This window comes from Corvus kubaryi, unplaced genomic scaffold (assembly GCF_017639235.1).
Source record: "Corvus kubaryi isolate FWS band 111438036 unplaced genomic scaffold, C.kubaryi_AGA036_p1.0 37285, whole genome shotgun sequence".
NCBI lineage: Eukaryota > Metazoa > Chordata > Aves > Passeriformes > Corvidae > Corvus > Corvus kubaryi.
The window spans coordinates 479,417-499,078 of record NW_024581089.1 but is presented as its reverse complement, the minus strand read 5'-3'; the positions used below and the strand labels follow the sequence as shown (position 1 = coordinate 499,078).

The window sequence follows — 19,662 nt, the reverse complement described above, 5'->3', positions numbered from 1 at the left end:
TACATTCTTTAATCAAGTGGCCTTTTCCAAATGTATGCATTAAAACTCAGCCATCTTGAGCATCCACAAAAACTGTTCTACCAGAGTCTGTAGCACCACTTCAGTTCCAGATTTAAAATTCAGTCAGTGACTGCCCACTCTAAAAAAGCTGGCTCCACCTTTCCCACCTGGATTCCAGTTTGCTGAGCACAGCAGGCTTCTCCCAGGGAGCAGGGCAGAAGCTACACTTACCACAGGTTTTGCTTGTAGTGAGGTCTGTGGAATGTTAAGCATCTGAGAAGGAACATATGGTGGCACTATCCCAGGCATACCAAACTGATTCGGTCTGGCTGCTGTATGGCAAGGGAGGAGGGGAAAAGAGAAGGGGAAAAAAAAAACAAACTAAAAAACCAAACACTCATGAAAACACTCAGTATTTGACATAAATGTTACCCTGTTTGTCCTTTTGCTTCTATGGTTCATTTACTCTTGTTCTGTTAGCATTACTGTTTTCTCCTATGTCTTTAAGTCAGTTTTATTCATTTTTGCCTTTCAATAAAAATACTTTGTAGCTTGTGAAGTGTATTTTATGTGTCTCACCTTCTTTCAGGTCTTTGTATCTCTCATTGCTACACATTCCTATTCTACCTGGGAATCAAAGACAGCTTACAAGAAAAAAAAAAACCCCAAGAGATGTCACAATGAAGATGCTGCCAACGTCACGCAGATGCAGAATGCTGGCATTTTGTCATTTGAGTATTTGACCTAGGGGAGCCTCTAAACCCTTTAATGCAGGTCTTTGGATGTAAATAAAGACCTCCCACACCCTCAAAAAGAGCAGGAAAAATCTGTGTCAGTGTACCAGCATGGTAACTGATGATCTTCAGAAAATTTCAGCTAAAATGACATTTTAGTGTTAAGATTGGGGCATGAGTAGGAAATCCTGTGATCACACATTTTAATTTTTAAGCCTGAGAATAATCTGCAACACCACAACAATGTGTGGCTGCAATTTAAGCAGGTTTCTTATGACATCAAAAAATCAAAGACTATAAAGGGATTTCTGAAACATGTCAGCAAGGCCAGTGAGAAACAGTAAATATGTTTTAATGGCCAGAAAGAGGTCCTGTCCTCATGAATGTGAATGGACACCAGACTTCAGTTGTTCACAGCATCATCTCTCTCAAGTCCCAAAGCCAGAATGGATGCTGCAATAGCCAAGAAGAAAAGTAAACCAGGTTGCTCTCTTCTGGGGCAAGAACACAACCTCAGCACATATCCTATAAAAACCTTCTTCTGAAACCTCATCTTCAAGGGTCAGTGAGAATTGCCAGAAGATACAAACACTTTTGTAGATGCTGCCACCAATACAATTTCTGATTTAGGGTTATTCCAGGTGTTAGTTAACACAAAAAGCCTGGCTGCTGTCATTACTTACCTAGGTAATGTGGTGGATGAAATGGCATAGGTTTATTAGTTGCTGAGTAATAAGCAACCGCTCTCTTAAACCGAGTAACTTTGTCATCTGTTCTAGACTAAAAAAAAAAAAAAAATCTGTCAGAAGCACATCCAGGTTTGTCACCTGTAGGTCAGCACAGGGCTGTACAGTAGTTATGTACACCATATCTCAGGATTAATGCCTAGGGATCCTCAAGGGCTGCAGCAGTGCTCCAGTACAAGAAATGTTATGTCAACCCATGTAAGGGTGAAGTTTAAACATTCAGTCTTCATGTACAGCTGATTTTCAAAGGAAGTGCACACAGCTAGGCTACAAACCCCTCTGGTCATCAAGAATTTAAAGCACTGAGGGTAAACACCCTCAGAAAGCACGGAACATGAAATTAGAATAGCTGAGCCACTGCAAATACCAATAGATTCCTATTATCAACTGATCAAATCACTATTTTATCAAATGCAATTCTTCAACACAAATGTACAGCAAAATTGATTTATAAAAGAAAGCAAGACAAGTAGTTGGCTTTATACTTTACCTGCGAATGCTGAAAAACATCTTTTGCTATGGCATCCAAATCAGTGGTGTCCTGAATGTTGCGGACGTAGTCGGCTACGGCTTTGATCACTACGTCACACGGCGGTAAAACTAACTGGTGAGCACGTACCTGCATGGCAAACACGGCAGCGTGAGCACGGAACGGGCACACGGCACGCAGCCGAACCCCCCGTTACTGACAGTATCTTCAACAAACTTCCTGCTGCCACACTATCTACCTACTTTTGGGCCTTCCACTTTAAGACTTCACCTTAAACAGGGACTCATACAATTGCAACACATTTATATATACGTGAAACCTCACCTCTATGTAAATACCTGCTGGTTAAGTATCAGCTCCAACAACAAACAAGGTTAACTGTGCTGATTCTTTCACTGCTTTCTAGTTGCACATTTCCCCCAGTACAAAATGTTTCATCTAATTCATCATGAACCATAATCTTCATCACACATTCACATATATATGGCGGGAAATATTTTGACACAGTTTATTTTCTGAGTGTAAAGTGATAGCAGAACTGATGAAAAAGACCCACTGGAAACCCTGGACTTCCACCTCAGCATTCAACTGGTTCCTCCTGAAAATAAATCATGACTTGGCATATGATTATGGGAATGGCTGCTCTTATATGCCCCATGTAATCCTATGTGGGGAACAGAAGCTTCAGGCCAAGGAACCATTCTGGACCTCTGTAAAATTCCAGGCAGGAAGCAGTGCTGCCAGCTGGGTCTGAAGAACTGCTCAACCATCGGCAGCCTCTGCTCGCATCCCGAGTGCTGCACATGCTCACAGGGCCAGGAACGAGGTCGCCAAATACATGTCCTACATTCTAGAGGAAGCCTGAGCAATTCCTAAAAATTCTGGCTGAAACCTCTGCACAATTCTGAAGCACTCTGCCTGGGTCTACAGGGGCAGCTAGGTTTTTGCTTTTAACATCTTTTAACCTGTTTGCAAAATTCAGTGATTCAAAACTTGAGAGATCACTATTATGATTTAATACTTCTATTTTTAAGATATAAAAAAATTTGAAAAATCTTTGTGTTCTTATTGCATTCTACACAGAGAGATCATACTTTACTAGAAAATAGCACAATTCAGTCTTGTCAGAAATATTTAAGCAAAATTCTGATTAATACTTCATTAGTTTTATCTTTGAAAATTTAAAACCTGTACCACAACTCCATTTTATACAGAGTCTACCATATGTGATTATTTTCTTCCCTGCTCTTATTTGATCTACTTCTGATGCAATTTCTTACACTGCCCTCTTCATATTTAGGCCATGGAATTTTTTCCAGATTCCCATTTTTATTAATTTCCTTCTCCTAATGTCTACTTTTTACAAATGTCAGGATATTCATTCTATCTCTGGTCATTCTCTACCAGAGATGAGCTCTGTATTTTATAAGCCTAAATTAAACATAGAAACAGAATGGTTAAGGGACCTTAAAGCCCATCCAGTGCCATCCTCGCCATGGGCAGGGACACCTCCCACTGTCCCAGGCTGCTCCAAGCCCCATCCAGCCTGGCCTTGGACACTGCCAGGGATCCAGGGGCAGCCACAGCTGCTCTGGGCACCCCGTGCCAGGGCCTGCCCACCCTCACAGGGAGGAATTTCTTTCTAAAAACTAACCTAAACCTGCTCTCCTTCAGGTTAAGACCATTCCCCCATGTTCTGTCACTCCACGTCCTTGTGAAAAGTGAGCAGTTAAGAACAGTTCTGTTCAGTGTAGTCAGTGGCAGGGTAATTATTTCTATCTCAGACACTAAAATCTAAGTTGACACTAGTGTGCACTCTGAATATATACAATATTAAATATAGATCACACTCACATGTAAGCTTAGAGTCACAAATATTGATGATAGAATTTTGCCCACATTTTGCCAGAAGAAGGATAAGATTTTCCTCTCCCTGGTAATCCAAGTCAGTTGGTGAACACCTCCCATGTTCCTTGTATGTGTAACAATTACCCATCTCTAAAAGCAGCTGAATCATTCCGTGGCTGTGTCATGCTGGATGCGCTCTCGGCAGAGCCCTTGCAGAAACCCTGCACTGCTCCCTGAGTGTTCCTGCAATCTCTGCTTGGAAACACAGTGGATGACAGAAGTAAGCAATCTCCCATTAATTTATGTGATCTCCATGATGACAATACTGAATAAACCATATAAAGCTGGCATCAAGAGAACACATCACATCACTCTGGCACTAACATTCAGCTCAGGCCCTGAAGTATGAAGTGAGGCCTATCAAGGGCTCACTTTGCATGTCGCTCCCATTTAGCTGCCTATAAACAGCCTCAAGATCTTACTGGAGCATACTCTTAAATCCTGAAGTGAGGCCTTCTGGAAGTATGCTTTACAGATCTAGAGACATTTCACGTATTTGGATTTTCTTTTCTTCTGTTTCAAAGACATCCAGTACAGATGTGAGAACACCCTCAAAACTAAGAGTATCATGACCTACACTACACAGAAGTCTGAAATGAAAATGGTGAAATAAGATGTACTTTCTTGATATTAAAGAATAAAATATATTTCTATTCATTTCAGAACTTTCCAGAAATCCAAAACTGTAGATTTTGTACTGGATCATAAAGAATGTTTCTAATCCTGCGTGCATTAAAACACAAGCTAAGTCTTACTGCATGTTAGGGATAGGAAAAATTCAGACTAGCAGCAGAAGTTACAGAGCATGTGTTGGTGGTTCAAACTTACTTTTAGTGTCACACAAAGCATTTCAGAGCAAAAGCAGCAACATGTTTTACCAATTTCTCATTAGAAGTTACTTTTTTCCCTTATCCTCTGAAGAAAAGTTTCAGACAAGCAACAACATGGAAAATCATTTCTGGAAGGCAAACATGGGGGTGGGTCCCACACATGCAGGCAATCAGGTTGGAGAGCTTACACCTGAGAAGGGCCCAGTCTCTTTGCTAGTTGTAAAAGGACTCCTTCAGTTTGTGACAGAGCACTGACAAAAATCACAAGTCACTTTTTTGTGCACTCTGAAAAGACTAAGTGGGGAAAGGCCATGCATTCTATAGAAGTAATTGTCAAAATGAGAGGCAGAGTAACACTACAAACACAGAAGCAACAAGACAAAAATATCTTGGGTTTGACAAAATAAACCTGCGAAAATGCTTTTTTGGAAGAGAACAGACTCACATAAGCACAACTCCACGGGATGACTAGGATAGCGTAGAAGGTACCTAAGCTACACCTGGGAAGAGCTCCCCAACTCTGGGAACACCCCAGCTGCCCACTGTCTTCAGAAGCAAAGCCTGTAGAGACTAATCAACTAGTCATTTACCGCTGTGCCTGCTGGAAACAGGTAATTGGTTCAGTTTCATTCTCAAACAAAAAAGAGACCTCGAACGTTCAGTTGCTGTGAGACAACACACAGAGAACATCTTTTTTCCACTGGTGAATGAAAAGGCTGAAGATATGAAGAGGAACAAGAATTATGTCAGAAAGCAAAGGAGAGAGCAGAAGCACAAGCCAAAGATGTGATACAGACAGACTTCCCTGAGACCTGTGTGACAGCCCAGCACACTCCAAACCTGAGGGCTGGGCTGCCATCCAGAACTCCCTGACAAGCCATAGGGATGAGCCAACGGGAGCCTTCATAAATTCTATAGCTATAAAAGTGAAGCCTTGCACCTGGGCAGGAATAACCCCTGGCTACTCCACAGGCTGGAGGTGTGCCAAAAGGGACCTGGGGCTGGAAGGCAGCAGCAAACTGAACAGGAGCCAGCAGGGTGCACCCTGGGCTGTGCAGCAGGAGCACAGCTGGCAAACCCAGGCATCCCACTCCTCAGTACACAGCAGATCCACTCCAGAGCACTGCATTCTGTCTGGGGCTCGAGCCACGTGGCCGAACAGTTGAGCTGGTTCTGCAGAAGGCCATCCAGATTGTCAAAGAGGTGGGAACAATTGCTCTGTAAAGACAGGGCTGAGGGAATGGGGCTTATTCAGCGTGGGAAAGACAAGGCTTTGGAAATACAGCCTTCTACTACCCACAGAAAGGTAACTGAGCACACAGAGCCAAGCTCTTCACAGCACTGCATTGTGCAAGAGCAAAAGACACCAGACATAGCCTGAAACAAGAAGGGCTCAGACTGCACACAAGGCAAAGCAAGCATCTTCACCGTCGGGACCATCAAACCACAGGGCAGGCTGCCCAGACAGGCTGTGCAGTCTCCAACCTTGGAGATTTCCAAGACTAGTCTGGGCAATGCCCTGAGCAACCTGCTCTGACCTCACGCTGACCACACTTTTCACAGGAGGCTGTACTAGATGACTTCCTGAGGTCTTTCTGACCTGCATTATGATGACCCTTAGCATCAAAATACCCCATGAACAACAAGGCATTTATTTGAAGTATATTTTAATAGTGTCCCCTTTGTCATCTAAGCAGCAGCAAATTACCTAAGCATCTACTTCACATATTAGTCTCCCTCTGGCAAACACCCTCTGAAGTCAACAAACAGTAAGACAGGAATTTCCTAGAGAGATTCAGAGAAGGAGCCTAACCTGCATATTTTGGATTGCTTTCTGGAAGCATCTCTGCCTCTCCACCGAGATGGAGCAACTAAGGAGATGGAGTTTCCCTGCATACCCTTCTTATTAATAAAGGGAGACTGCATTAAGCTTTGTTTCTAAGGTTACCTTGTGAATGAAGAGTCAGCACTTCTTCAGTGGTCTGTGCTCCCAAACAGGCACCAATTCCTTCCAGAGCTAAGAAACTGCCCTCCCAAACTCATTCTGACAGTATTGCACATTGATCTTGAAGCTCCATACTTCAACCAGTTTTTCCAGAATAAAAACCAAATTGTCTTTAAGATAAATCCAAAAGCACACAAATAATGCTGGTTTACAAACAAGGTCTAGCAATCAGATGATTTCTCAGGAAATCAATCAACTCTTCTTGTTTCAAACCCCTGATTTGGGTGGTCATTTCAGTGAACTCTGCTCTCAGGAAGGTGACAGGACTCAAATGCAGGTCTGCACAATGATTACATGTTTCCACAGGGACATTTGGACAGACAAGATCCTGACTCAGAAAAGGTCACATCCAGCTTTTGATTCTTTCTCCCTGTTGCAGCAACAGCAATTCATATCTCTTCATTTAAATTTGGCCATGGAATCTTCACAGTTCTGCTGAGCTGGCTGGTAATTGCTGGTGTCTCCTGAAAGGCTTTTCATCCAACACATAGAGATGTTGTCCTGACTCTCGGGTTCATTTCCTTCCACAGGTTAAGTATGGATTTCTTCAGTCAGGTTTTCCATTTTCCTCCCATCTTCCCATCTCTACTCAGCTGTTCCTGGATGAACCCCCCCCTTTAAAACAGAGGTAGGGGTTCCTCTGGTTTGCTTTTTTCCCCCCTCCCCATGGCAACTTCAGGGGAGACCCAGCAATTTCCACCAGCAAAGCTGGTAGTTTCTTTTCTAAGTTACCCTCTTCCACTGGTGAACTGGCAAAGCTTCTCTTGCAGGAAAAGTAATTACTATTTTGCTACAGCATAATAAAAGATTGAGAGAGAATGCAGGAAATAAATTGTATTTTATTAACTGTAATAGTTCTCCCTGAAAAGCAACAAATCCGGCCACTGGAACAGAATCTGTCAGCTTTGATGCTCAAGACCATACTGTTCTAAAGACAAAAGATTAAAATCTTTACACAATGAGAAAAAGCCTTCTAAATCCTGAGATGCATGAGGTGTGGGATTAAAGCCCTTGGTTCCCGAGCACGGAGAACACTCAGTTGTGACTCTAAATAGACACAACAAAGCAAAGTTTGTAAGCACAGCCCAGGAAGGACATCCTGGGGAAACACAACAACTTCCCCCCATTTCCAGTTTTCATGAGGGCTTGTGCTTTTTGGGACTGTTCTGAAACTACTCCTTGCTATCAGCCTTGTGGTTAATAGAAATGTTTTTTAGGGTTTTTTAAGCATTCATAAAATTTACATGTAATATTGCTTTGTGCAGATCTACACTGAAGAGGTCCCTACAGGGAGCTGTGGTGACATCACTGACATACTAGCATGTCAATGAAATGAAACTCAATTAATGAGCTCCTGAAACAAGTTATCATTTCAAACCATGAGCACTGTGAAATTAAAGCTGAAACAAACAGGCAGTTGTTCCAATACCAGTAACTAAGGAAGACTGGTTTGCTGCAGATGTGTCCTTCCACCTGACACAACTGCCAGGCAGGAGACAGAGGTGCTGTGCTCAGTTTGGGGCTGTGAACTGAACAAATGGCCAGCAAGCGGCCATGAAATTCAACAAATCCCGTGTTGTGCTAGCCTTTCCTCAGTCAGGGCACTCATCTGGGGCTTTGCACTGACAACAGCGCAGCAGTTTTCACGGAACCTTTAACAGCCAAATGGGAACTGCTTTCATATCTAATTACATTGGCCAACAGATAAAATCCATCAGGGAGGACTGCTTAAGGCAGGCCAGGATGCTCTGAGGGTACATGTTTCACTTCCTTGGGATGCCAGCTACAAAGGCCAGCTGGCATTTCCACTGAACAGGTACATCGAGAAGCAAAGATGACAAATATCTAATTTTCATTTAAGTAATTCAGGATAACTTTAGAGGGCTTTCCAGGAGGTCTAGGTGTCTGAAGTCATAATCTGATCTGACTGGCAAACAAGTCTATTCAGGCTAGACCACAGAAAGAATCACCAGAAAGTTTATCAACCACTTGGCAAGAAGCCCTACATTCTAACCTTTTTAGTAAAAAATGAAAATACAAGCACACTCACTCATTTTTTCACCTCAGATTTTACAAGGAAGTAGCAAACATGCATGCAGGTTTTGTTTTGCCACTGGAATGTGCTGACACTTACCTTCCTAAACACCAGAGTGGCAGCAAAATAGAGGATGAGTGTAACATCAAATGTCACAACTGTTCACTAAACAATGCATGTGCAAGCCCTAAAAATTCTGCTGAAAATCTGGAATCTAGTTTTAAATTCTACCTTTGGCAAAACAAGTTTTCAAGGCTTAATAAACTTTCAGAACAGAAGGGGAAAAAAACCCACCTATTTTTGCTGTAGAGATAACAAAACAGTCTGACAGAATTTACAAAAAGCAGATTATTTGCTGCATGGTACACCTTAGGAGAAAGGCAAACAGATACATTTGTTGTGGCAGAGAGAAAGGTCACTGTGATCCCATTCTCTGATGTGTCCAGTTTCCCTTTTATAGCTGTCTACTTGGCAGATGCACGAGGCAAGTGTGATGAAGCAGCAGAACACACGTACTGTAAACTAAGAGCATCAGGCAAGTTACTTGTCTCAACCCCCCAAAACTACCAAAGGCCACTTTAGCTTTCTCATGCAATCTGTTCTCCAGCATATCTACACTTTACATTCCAAAAACAGACTATTACAGACAAACTCAGAGCAGCAGAAAACAAAACAAGATGGTAGGAAGATATACAGCTCATTATTTTTGATAGCTGAAGAACATGACTAAACAAAAAACTCTCCTCTTTGAGAAAGAGGAGAGCAAGAAGCTGCATTCTCCAAGCCAAACCACACTGGAGCTCCGGCTCGTGCAGCTGAAGGGCACTGAGGGGGATCACAGGGCTAAGTTTAGACCTGTAAGGCCAATGACCCCAGGTATCCTCTGCAGCCGGGGACTGGGATACCTGAGGGTGACCCAGCACAAGGGCCTTGCAGAGCTGCTCTCAATTAACCTACCACATTGCTCTTGTTAACCAGTAGCATTGATTTTAGCTTAATTTCTCCGAATTATATTGAATTTTTACCTTAAGTGAAGCTAGTGGATGTTCTGGACCAAGTAAACTCCAATGAAAGGAAGCCAAATCTTCATCAGGTAGAATATGATTACCTGGAACATAACACAGAATTCATTTAAGTACACTGTAAAACGTTACACACTATTTCTACATACAGCAAACAAGTCTGCAATCAGCCCTCAACTCCCGATCAAGAGGATTAACAGATTAAACTTGCAGATAGCTTTTTGTTACTCCAGAAAAACCTAATTAGCACGCTGCTGCTGCAGCAACAGCCACTTTATGCGTGTGAGGAGCGCTCTTCCATGAAACCAACTCCCCTGCAGCAGCAACGGAGCCAGGCACAACATGGGACCCACCTCAAGCCAGTGAGGGAGCTATTAGGGAATCCTCAAGAGATTTCACAATGCAGGTGCAACAGTGTAAGAACACATTCTATTGCTCCCTGACACATGCTGGTAAGCCCCTTCTGCATCCCAGCACGTGCCATTACTGATCCACATGGGAGCTGCCTCTGGAATCTGCACTCTGCTCCACTGTGCAGCACGGGTCAAGCAGCAAGGCACCAGCCAGGTTTATCTAACCCTCAGGAACGCCAGCAGCTCCAATGACACTTAGCAGGTTCCCAGTCCCTGAAGTTTCTTTTGCTGATCTGACCGGGTCAGATGAGACCTTGGGCTGGCAGCAGGGAAGGAATTGGGAAATTATTTTGTTGTTTCCATGGACAGAGATAGAGACTGTATTTACCACACTGTTCATACCTAATGGAAGATCACCTACACTGGTTTATTTTTTCCCCCAAAGCACATCACACTCAAAAAAAAATTCTTACTAGGAAACATTTCAAACATTTCTATTAATCAAAGACACAACTAATCAACCTCTGATGGAGTTCAATGGCTGCAGATCCAAACTTTACAAGAGCTAAACAGAATGTCTTAACACAATTCTGGTGGAAAACTTCAGGATATATTCAATACCCGGTTTTATAGAGCAGCAGCTTATTAGTGAATGCACTGTTCATAAAGAACATGACAAGATTCTCTGAATATTACAGCAGTTGTTTTCTTTCTTGATATTTTTCTTGTAAAGTCATCTAGTTTTCTCTTAATGCTCTTTAACCTGTGAAAGCCAGGAAAGCCGTCCCCTGCCTGGTGACAAGCAGATGCCTTCTCAGAGTGGAAAGTCTTTGTGTTCAAGCAATACTTCACCCCTACCAAGATCTCCAGCAAGGAGATGCTATGATTTAAACTTTAATCTCACATCAGAAAGATTCAATAAGTTTGCATATAACAGCCACACTCACTAATCTGATCAAGGTAAGATTAGACAGTCTTTCTAATACAGGTCTGCAAAAATCTACTGTGGCCAGAGCAGCACAGTTCTGTGATAACTGACACTCGCTCCTGCAGATGCTACCTTTTAAAACAGTCAGGCCTTCTCTCCCGTCCACCAAAACCTCAATTTTGTTTGGTCTCCATCTGTCATTGCAGTTAACTCCATCCCCCAGAACACACATAAGGCAGTGTTCGATCAATTCTCACCATGTACGCTGAAGTGCAGCAGTATCTTTTGTGGTCCAATTAAGAAGTGATGCCTGTACTTACCTTACATAGTTCTAAAATTTTACTGAGGAGCAGTACAGGATTCCATAACTAAACATGTTACAGAGTGCTGTCACAGTGGGAAAGAGATCAGTGTTACATAAGCAACCTCTATTTCTTGACCTGGCTGAACAACCTCAACATATATTGATTTTTCCCATTTTAATAGCTTATTTTAGTGTATGCCTTAAGTTTTTTTTTAAAGCAATTAGATACTAATTGAAGCCACTGCCCTTTCTAAAGAGTTCACTGAATTAGAGCCCTATATCTCACACTGGGTTTGTTTTTCTACTTGCTGAAGCTTGGGCTGCTTTTCTTTTTTAAAATTATTCTGAGGTATTTGAGTCAAAAGTTACAAAATAACCCAAATCAACTCCCTGTTTACACCAGCAGCAATTAGAACAGAAATTTTTAAGAGCACACAGTATCCAGGCCACATGCCAAGGATACCCTTTGTATTATAATGGTACAGCTATAAACCCCTTCTGGATGAAAAGCTGTAAGAAGGAAAAAAACTGTAAACCAAGCCAACCAACCACAGTGCACACAGAACCTCATATGAAAGCAATCTTTAGAAGTTTGCCTCGTTGATACAGTCAGAAAAATATTTTGAAAGAATACTTCAATTGAGACTTTATCCCTGAACAGAACTCAATCCCAAATCACTTGCCATTAAGAACAACTTTTTAACTGCCCGGTTTAGTGTCATTCCTCAGGCTTCTCCAACTGCTTAATGTGAGACTGAAACTTTGAGGATGATTTTACTCTTTCAGCATTCCCCAAACTGATTCTTGGAGTTAATGACATGAAAGAATCTGAATACAAAGAAACTTTAGTTTCCCGGATACAGAGAAATACATCTGCAGCCCTAAAGTTGAATACGGATATCACAGCTATTGTGATAGTTTGGGCCTTCTGGAATTGCAAACATTAAACCAGCAGCTTAACTGTAATTATTTCAGAATACATTATTTTATTCCTACACAAAGTACTAGCATGGGGAGTTATACTGCTGTACTCAGAAGAAATTCATGTGCCTTCCCATGTCATCAAATGCGCACTCATTCCTTCCCATTGTGCTTTTCTTTATTCTACTTAATAGGATCAAAAAAGACCCAAAGAGGCCACAGGAGCAAGGGCAGAATAATCCAGACAAGCCCTTAGATATTCAACAAAAATATAAAAATTCAGATTAGAAAATGAGCCACCCTAATTTAAACACATTTCATGCTACACACAACTATATGCATATAGGCACTTAGTATTCCATTTAACAACAACAACAACAAAAAAAAGTTACTATATTATCAAGGTTGCAAAAGTTAAAACATGTTGCCAGTACTTTAAGGCAAACTGTATCAGTTTGTTGTCAGCTCATATAATCACTTTCTATCCCAAATACCTAGGGTTCCTAGGTTCCTAAAATTCACTCATACAAAAATAACACAAAAGCCCCAAGCACACGAAGATCTCCGGAGTCTCTTCTATTCTAACTTCTGTGAACTTTATTCTGCTTACTCATACTGAATACACACACCCACAAGAAATGCAAAGGAATACTCAAACTAAACTTGTAGCTGACCTGGGCGTCTTTAACCTTTGTACCAATTTGAGGGGGAGGAGGGAAAGCCACCAAATCTCTCTAGAGTAATCATGCGAAATTACCTCAAATTTCTTTCTCCTAAGAACACGTTGAAAAATATTTGGTCATGAAAGACAGCAAGAGAGAAAAATAACCAAGAGCTCCTTGCATAAAACTGCAAAGCCTTCAGAGACTTTATCAGAACTTTTCTCACCTACTGTTCGATATAAGCAAGCAAAGTCTCAGCAGGCCACGCAGCTGGAATTGTGTGGCAACTTAAAGCCACACTTCCCATGAAGTCCATAAAGTGTATCTGCAACTGGGAAACTGCTTTTCCAGCAGTGATTCTTACTCACTGAACTGGCATGCCCCAACTTATTTATAGACTCCAAAACAAAGCCAAGCAATAGTAGTCTGTCATGCAATTCCTGCAATGGCAGCTCAGCCAACCCTCTGCCTTCCCTCCCTACACCTGCACAGGCAGGAAAAACACACACTGACAAAAAGCAACTCCAGCTAGTCAAAAACTTGTGGCTTTCTACTGCAAGAGCCATCGGTTCTTTCCTTCTTAACATGGAAGGTGCCTTCCTGGACTGGGAGCAATATTAAAGACTGCTAAAATATTAGCATTTAAAACAGTAACACAAAATCTCTCTCATTCAGAGCTTTCAAAGAAGTTTTATTCCTCTATCATGTACCCACAACTGAAACAAAGTGAGTGAGAAACTAAAAAGAAGATCCAGTTTACTTAATTTGTTTGCACAGCATGACAAGATCAAGAACATGGCTGCTCCCAAAAAGCAGTTAGAATGCTGTTCTAAATGAATCTTATTCATTGGAGTCAACTTTGTCAGTAATTAATTCACTCTTCTGTCTGAGAGTATGACAGTTATTCACTATCACTGCTGTGGAAAGAGTGTGTTAAAAGTGTCCCGTTTAAGCAGGAATGTGAAACTGCAGACATTCCCTCCTGTGCTGCTGAGTATGAGAAGCTCGTGAGCATGAAAAGCTAGAGTGCTAAGGAAGTATACAGACAAAACCAATGGAATGGTACAATGCTGGTCACTTGTGTTTTCAGAAATGCTGAGTTTCACTCAATTATACAGTTCAATATATTTCCGTTGCAGCTGACATGCTGCCATATTTATCCAACACTCATTTCAGAGGGCGGAAAAAAGCCCCAGCAAACCAAGCACCTTCACTCCATAGGTGTTATTTTTAGGTGTTATTTTTAGGCAGAATTCAGGATAAAAGCATACTTCCAGTCTGGAAAGTTTACCACTGAAACTAGACCTCATACTATACAGAACCCAAACTAGAACCACAACTGTCCTGATTCCCCCAACCCACAGAGAACATTCTAGCTAAGCAGAGCTCTGCTGAATCCCTGCTTTCAGCTCTTCTTTCTAGACAGCCACAATATGCATTGCTCAAAGGTTTCTACAAACTGGGTATGTCTGACCTCAAACACACATCCAGTCCACCTCACACAGCAGGAATGTCTGGAACAAAGGGATGCCTTTCCCCAGGTGCTTTGTCAAATTACACACACATTATTTTAAAACAGTTAATAGAAACTGAAATTGTAAGGCTGACTAGCAGCATCTTCACTTACCTAAAAGAGCAGCAAAAATAGGAAAGCGATTTGGATTCAGGTCCAGTTGCTTGGCAACTTCATGCATTAGGTATTGGCTTGTTGTGAGGCTTTTCCCATTCCGGCTCAGTTTTAGGGCATGGGCACTGAAATAGTAAGGGATGTTGCACAATGCATAATCGGAGTCATATGCAACCAAACCATGGAAACCTTTTTCTCTGCAGAAAGCAATTACTTCTTGATGATGATCCTCAATGCTCTGTGCAACCTATAGTGGAAGACAGAGCAATTAGCTCCAGTGTAAATGGCAGCACTGATTTATCAAAACTATTATGATACAGTGGGTCTTTCTGAAACTATACACATGCATTTACAACACTTGAGATATTTTTAAAGTAATTAAAAAACTCCAGTGACGCAGCACATACAGACAGGACGTAAGGAGCACGCAGAAGCACACGCTTCTGGAAGGCCGCATGCTGTAGCGGCATTCTGTATGAGTGAACTCATCTGAAAAAACTGTTTATTACCAGAAACACTTCAACTCTGAAGATGTTACTGTTCCAGTGTGTCTGTACCAGCTCATGGGGAGAGCCCTGAGGCTGTGGGTACTCCAACAGTTCAGCACACCAAGATGCCCCCCATGATACGAAGTTTTTTGGCCCACTATTAAATGGGCCAAACACAACCCCAGATGAACAGAGATAACTTTGTTGACCTTTCAAATGCAAACCTTGCTGTATTTAAGCCAACTTTTTTCCCCTTTCCACCTTCAGCCTATCCCTTCATGCACAGCTGTATCCGATGGTGCAAACTGCTTTGAGTTTATAGCCCAAACTTCACCTCTCCACTCCTGTTGCCTAGCAAAGCACATATTTTAGGCTACAGAAATCAGATGACTTGAACAGACATGTGCAGGGAGACATGGGCCAATTCCTAATGTTGGAAATATAAAAGGAACCCTTTCTAATCAAGAAGCTTGTAGTGAAACTGGAAGTCCCATGATAACAGGTCAGTACCTACAGTTCTGCATTCCAACATACCTTCAGGAACTGCTACAACTACAGTGTGCACACGAGCACACTCAACTACAGCCAGCCAAGGGCTTTGGATCCCTAGTGCTTCTACCATCCACATGCATAATATACATTCAGTGCTTCAGAAATCCCCTTGGAAGCTGGGTGTTGGTATAACCCACCCTCACAGAGTATTCCATTTTAACAACAATGTAGATAGCAAGCTATCCCAAAACAGACTAGTACAAAACTATTAGCTTCAGTCTCCACAGCACGCATGAATAAATACAGCCTTAGTGCCAGCAAGGCTATTTATTTCCTCTGCAGAACAGGAGAGGAGGTCCCAAACTCCACAGCCCGTTCCAGCAGCCCCTGCAGTCACCCACAGCAAGTTTACAGTGACCCTTTCTCTTCTACTCACGTCTTGCACTTGCTGAACCTGATGCTGAACTACAGTATTCCAAAGAGGTATGTCAAATTTTACTTCTCCCGTGCACCTTCGCAAGATGTTCCCTTTCAAGTCAAATCCCAAGCAGCAGAACAACCAGCACCTCACCTGCTCCTGCAACCAAACACCAGTTCACTAAGCTCTCCCTGCTCCTAATCCTACCACCCTGCCTGTCTTCAGAAAATGTTACTTCTTCAGAAACTTCCTTGATGGACTGTTTTTGACATTTACTTTCTTCATGAGAAGAACACACATACTCATTTTTCTCACAATGATGCTGTCCTCTAGCATAATGTGTGGGAGAAACCATAAACATTTTTGGAAAAATTTAAAGACATCAGACTTACACAGCTCCTAACTAAAGGAAGGCAAACTTAGGCTTCACCCCACCCCCACCCACCAGTCTTCACAGGTCTTAAATTAGAAAAATCCCTCCAATGTTTTTTAATTAAGGGTAGATAGATTTAAATTATGTCCATATATCTAAACCCAACCTCTCTGCATGCACAACAAGCAGCTCTGATCTATAAAAAACCAAGTGAGAACTCCTTCTGCAGCACTAGGTGTGACATGGGTGTGCAGATAACGCAAGAGGAAGCTCGGTGTGCAGCTCCTCTGATTTCCTATGAGCTATTTCCTCTACCTCCACAGCCTCCAGTTCCCTCCCCATTTTATAGAGCTCTCTAACCCAGCACGAAGCCACTGCGTGTTCAGGGAATACGAGAATCCATGTTCAAATAACTCAACCATCACAGGGGAAAGAGCTGTATTTACCAAAGTACAGTTAACCCACAATGTAAAACTCAAACAAGATGAGAGAGCCAGAGAAATATCTCACGGCTCTCACAAATGCAGAGGTACCCAGGAACATGCAGGCTTCAAAACCAACCCAGGGAGAGGGGACGTGGTAGAAATCACAGCCAGGAGTTTGGAATATTTTCAAGCCTAAATCTTGTGTAAACATTAATGGTGCTGGCTCAGAAAGAGAGAATCCTGCCTGAATAAATACACATGAGCACCTTTAGATACTGAGAACAAAATAGTCTCCCCAAAGTATTAGAGTTGTTAAGAACTCCACTGCCTAAATATTTAAATTTTAGCAAACCTACTTCGCATAGAATTTTCTTTTAAAAATTATTCCCCCCAAACTGAAAAATATCAGGTCACAACAAAACTAAGAACCCGCAGGATATTTGTTATAACCTGGAGGAACCTGTTATTTTTATGTACTGCTGAAACCATCTGTGAGTGATTTATAATTGTTCTGGATAGAAGACATTACTCTTTTTCTCCTCTCTAATTACCAAAATAGATTAAATTCATAGCCAGTTCCTAGCTTCACACAGAAACCTACTCCAGACTCAAATGTTCCTAAAAATATGAAAATCAGTTTCATTATTTAAAGTCAATCAGTATTCTCAAACCCAACTTCTCCAAACAAAGTGAGAAAACACTACAATTTAACAACTGTCTTATGCATATGTAAATTTAAAAAATCACCTATACATGTAAATAAAAATCACACCTTCAAGACGCATTTCCTCCGTGCCCATCAGGAGGGCTACACCAAAGTGAGAACAAAACTGAAGGAAGACTTAGAGAAAAAAATATATATGTAACAAAGCAGATTTAGAAAGACAATGAATCGTGTAAGAGAAAACAAAAACCAGAGAAGGAAAGTGCTTTAAGCTCAGGAGTATCTTTGGCGTGTATTATGCATGCGACCACTATAACCATGAAATATCCTTGTTAACCTGAAAATGAACCCATTAAAACTAGATTTATCCACAGAGTTTCTTGACAGCTGAAAAAAATGAGGCATCAAACAGAAATTGCTGGTATCCTTCCCATCCCCAGGACAGCTGAGCAGTGCAGAGAACCAGTGCAGTTTGGACACGCATGGTGGTGGCTCCGTGGTGTGGACAGCAACAACTTCTTCCCCCACAGCCCTCAGTATCTGGTAATGAGCTGCCAGCTCCCAGGGCTAACCTGACAAAGACAAATAAATATACACCTCCCAAACCTTCTCCAGCAAAACTGGGAGGATGTTGTGCTTACTGAGATTTTGCAAATTTGGGGTACTTTTTAATGACAGAAAAGGGACTCAGTATGAGTGTGCTCACACTCCTATAACTGCTTCCAGAGATTAGGAATAAGGCCTGTCACCAAGAAACCAAAAAGGAGCTAATGCTGCAGCTGCACTGGAAAGTAAACAAAATGCTACAGGTGGTATTGCTGTCAAATGCAGCAACTTCGTTCAGATGTAATGTACCTGAGTCAGGTCTGAGACAGAAAATGCTTAACAAACTAACAGCCAGTTCAACATGCTACAAAACTATTGCAAACACCAAATTCCCACTGATATCAAAACAGCTGGCCCCCTGTTGGGTACTATGCATTTCCATGTTGCATTAAACCAAGTCTCCACTTTAATACATTAAAAGAAAAACAACATTCTTATTTTACCCCATTCATTGCTTTCACTAATGATCTCCAAGTCTCAGTAACAAATAAGGAAGATTTATAATGCACCCACAAACAGGTCAAGGTAAGGACCTTCACTGCATGGGCCCTAAAACTTTTTGCTGAAAGAACAAAACTATTTCCTAGCTACAAAAGGTCCCCAAAAGTTCAAATGATAGGATGTTTTTGCTATCATGCAAATTCCCACTGTCCAAAAAAGATAACACCATTTGGCTTCTACACTGACCAGGCAAACACATGACTGCAGCACACATGGCCATAACCTCCTCACTTTAACCAAGGCCAAGCCCAAGGCATCGCGTTTGGCAGAGCTGAACATGCCCTGCAAGAACGAGCTTCGCCTCCGCTTCCAGTTCATTCCACACGTGCTTTGCCGGGCGCAGCGGCCCCGGCCGGTGACCCAATCCCCGCCACAGCCGGGGCCACCGCGGGGTGGGACTGCCACTGCCGAGCAGGCTGAACTCAGGATGGCTGCACTCCAGCTCGGTGTTTCTCCACTGATGGGCCTGGCCCAGCAAGCAGGGAGCTAAGAGGGAGCAACAGTGATTCCCGCCCTGTTGGCAGAACTAGGAGAAACTTCACCCAAAGTCACCTTTGGGGTGAGCTCCTTGGAGAGAGAGGCATCTGTACCCCAGGGCTGCAACCCAGCCAGAACGTTGCTAATCCACCGAAAGGCCAAATAACATTAAGCTGCTGCTAGTGATCGAGCAATTCCGAAGGTTACATAATATTTTTCTACACACAAAAGTAATTTAAGATAATAAAGCCTACAAGTATGTGCTTCCCTCCTGCTGCTCTTCCCTCCCCAGCGGGAAGGTGAGCAGGCAACTCCTAAAACTGCAGCTTCATCCCCGGGCTTGTTTTTCCAGCGTCTTGTGTTTCAATACACACAATCGCTCAGCTGAAGAGAAACCATCGTAAATCAGGAAAGCCGTGGGCAGAGATGCGACGTGGTCATATCCTGCAACCTTTGAAATCGTGGCCTTCGAGCACAAGATGGCCATGGAGCCCAGCTCCAACATGAAGGGCTGTTTGTGGGGCCAGAAAACCGAGGTTGCCCCTTAAAATAAGGAGTTTAAAAGAAGGACTGTCAGCTTGGCACTGCTGATCGCACAAACCAGAAGTGTTGCTGTTATGGAGTAAGGAGCCACTTATTCTACAACTGGTTTT

The 19,662-nt window shown here is 42.3% G+C and overlaps 1 protein-coding gene across 5 annotated transcripts in view; it reads right to left on the bottom strand.

The window, feature by feature from the left end:
- Positions 1 to 19,662, bottom strand: part of FAM120A (family with sequence similarity 120A) — a 49,504-nt gene that overhangs the window by 28,424 nt on the left and 1,418 nt on the right. For 3 of the 5 annotated variants that reach the window (XM_042026639.1, XM_042026642.1, XM_042026644.1), the window contains exons 2-6: positions 14,566 to 14,812; positions 9,774 to 9,856; positions 1,971 to 2,099; positions 1,418 to 1,514; positions 232 to 332 (exon numbers count right to left, since the gene is read on the bottom strand). In XM_042026639.1, coding sequence (XP_041882573.1) covers positions 232 to 332; positions 1,418 to 1,514; positions 1,971 to 2,099; positions 9,774 to 9,856; positions 14,566 to 14,812 — 657 coding nt within the window. The remainder of the gene's footprint in view (positions 1 to 231; positions 333 to 1,417; positions 1,515 to 1,970; positions 2,100 to 9,773; positions 9,857 to 14,565; positions 14,813 to 19,662) is intronic. The other 2 variants (XM_042026641.1, XM_042026643.1) reach the window with 1 other exon arrangement.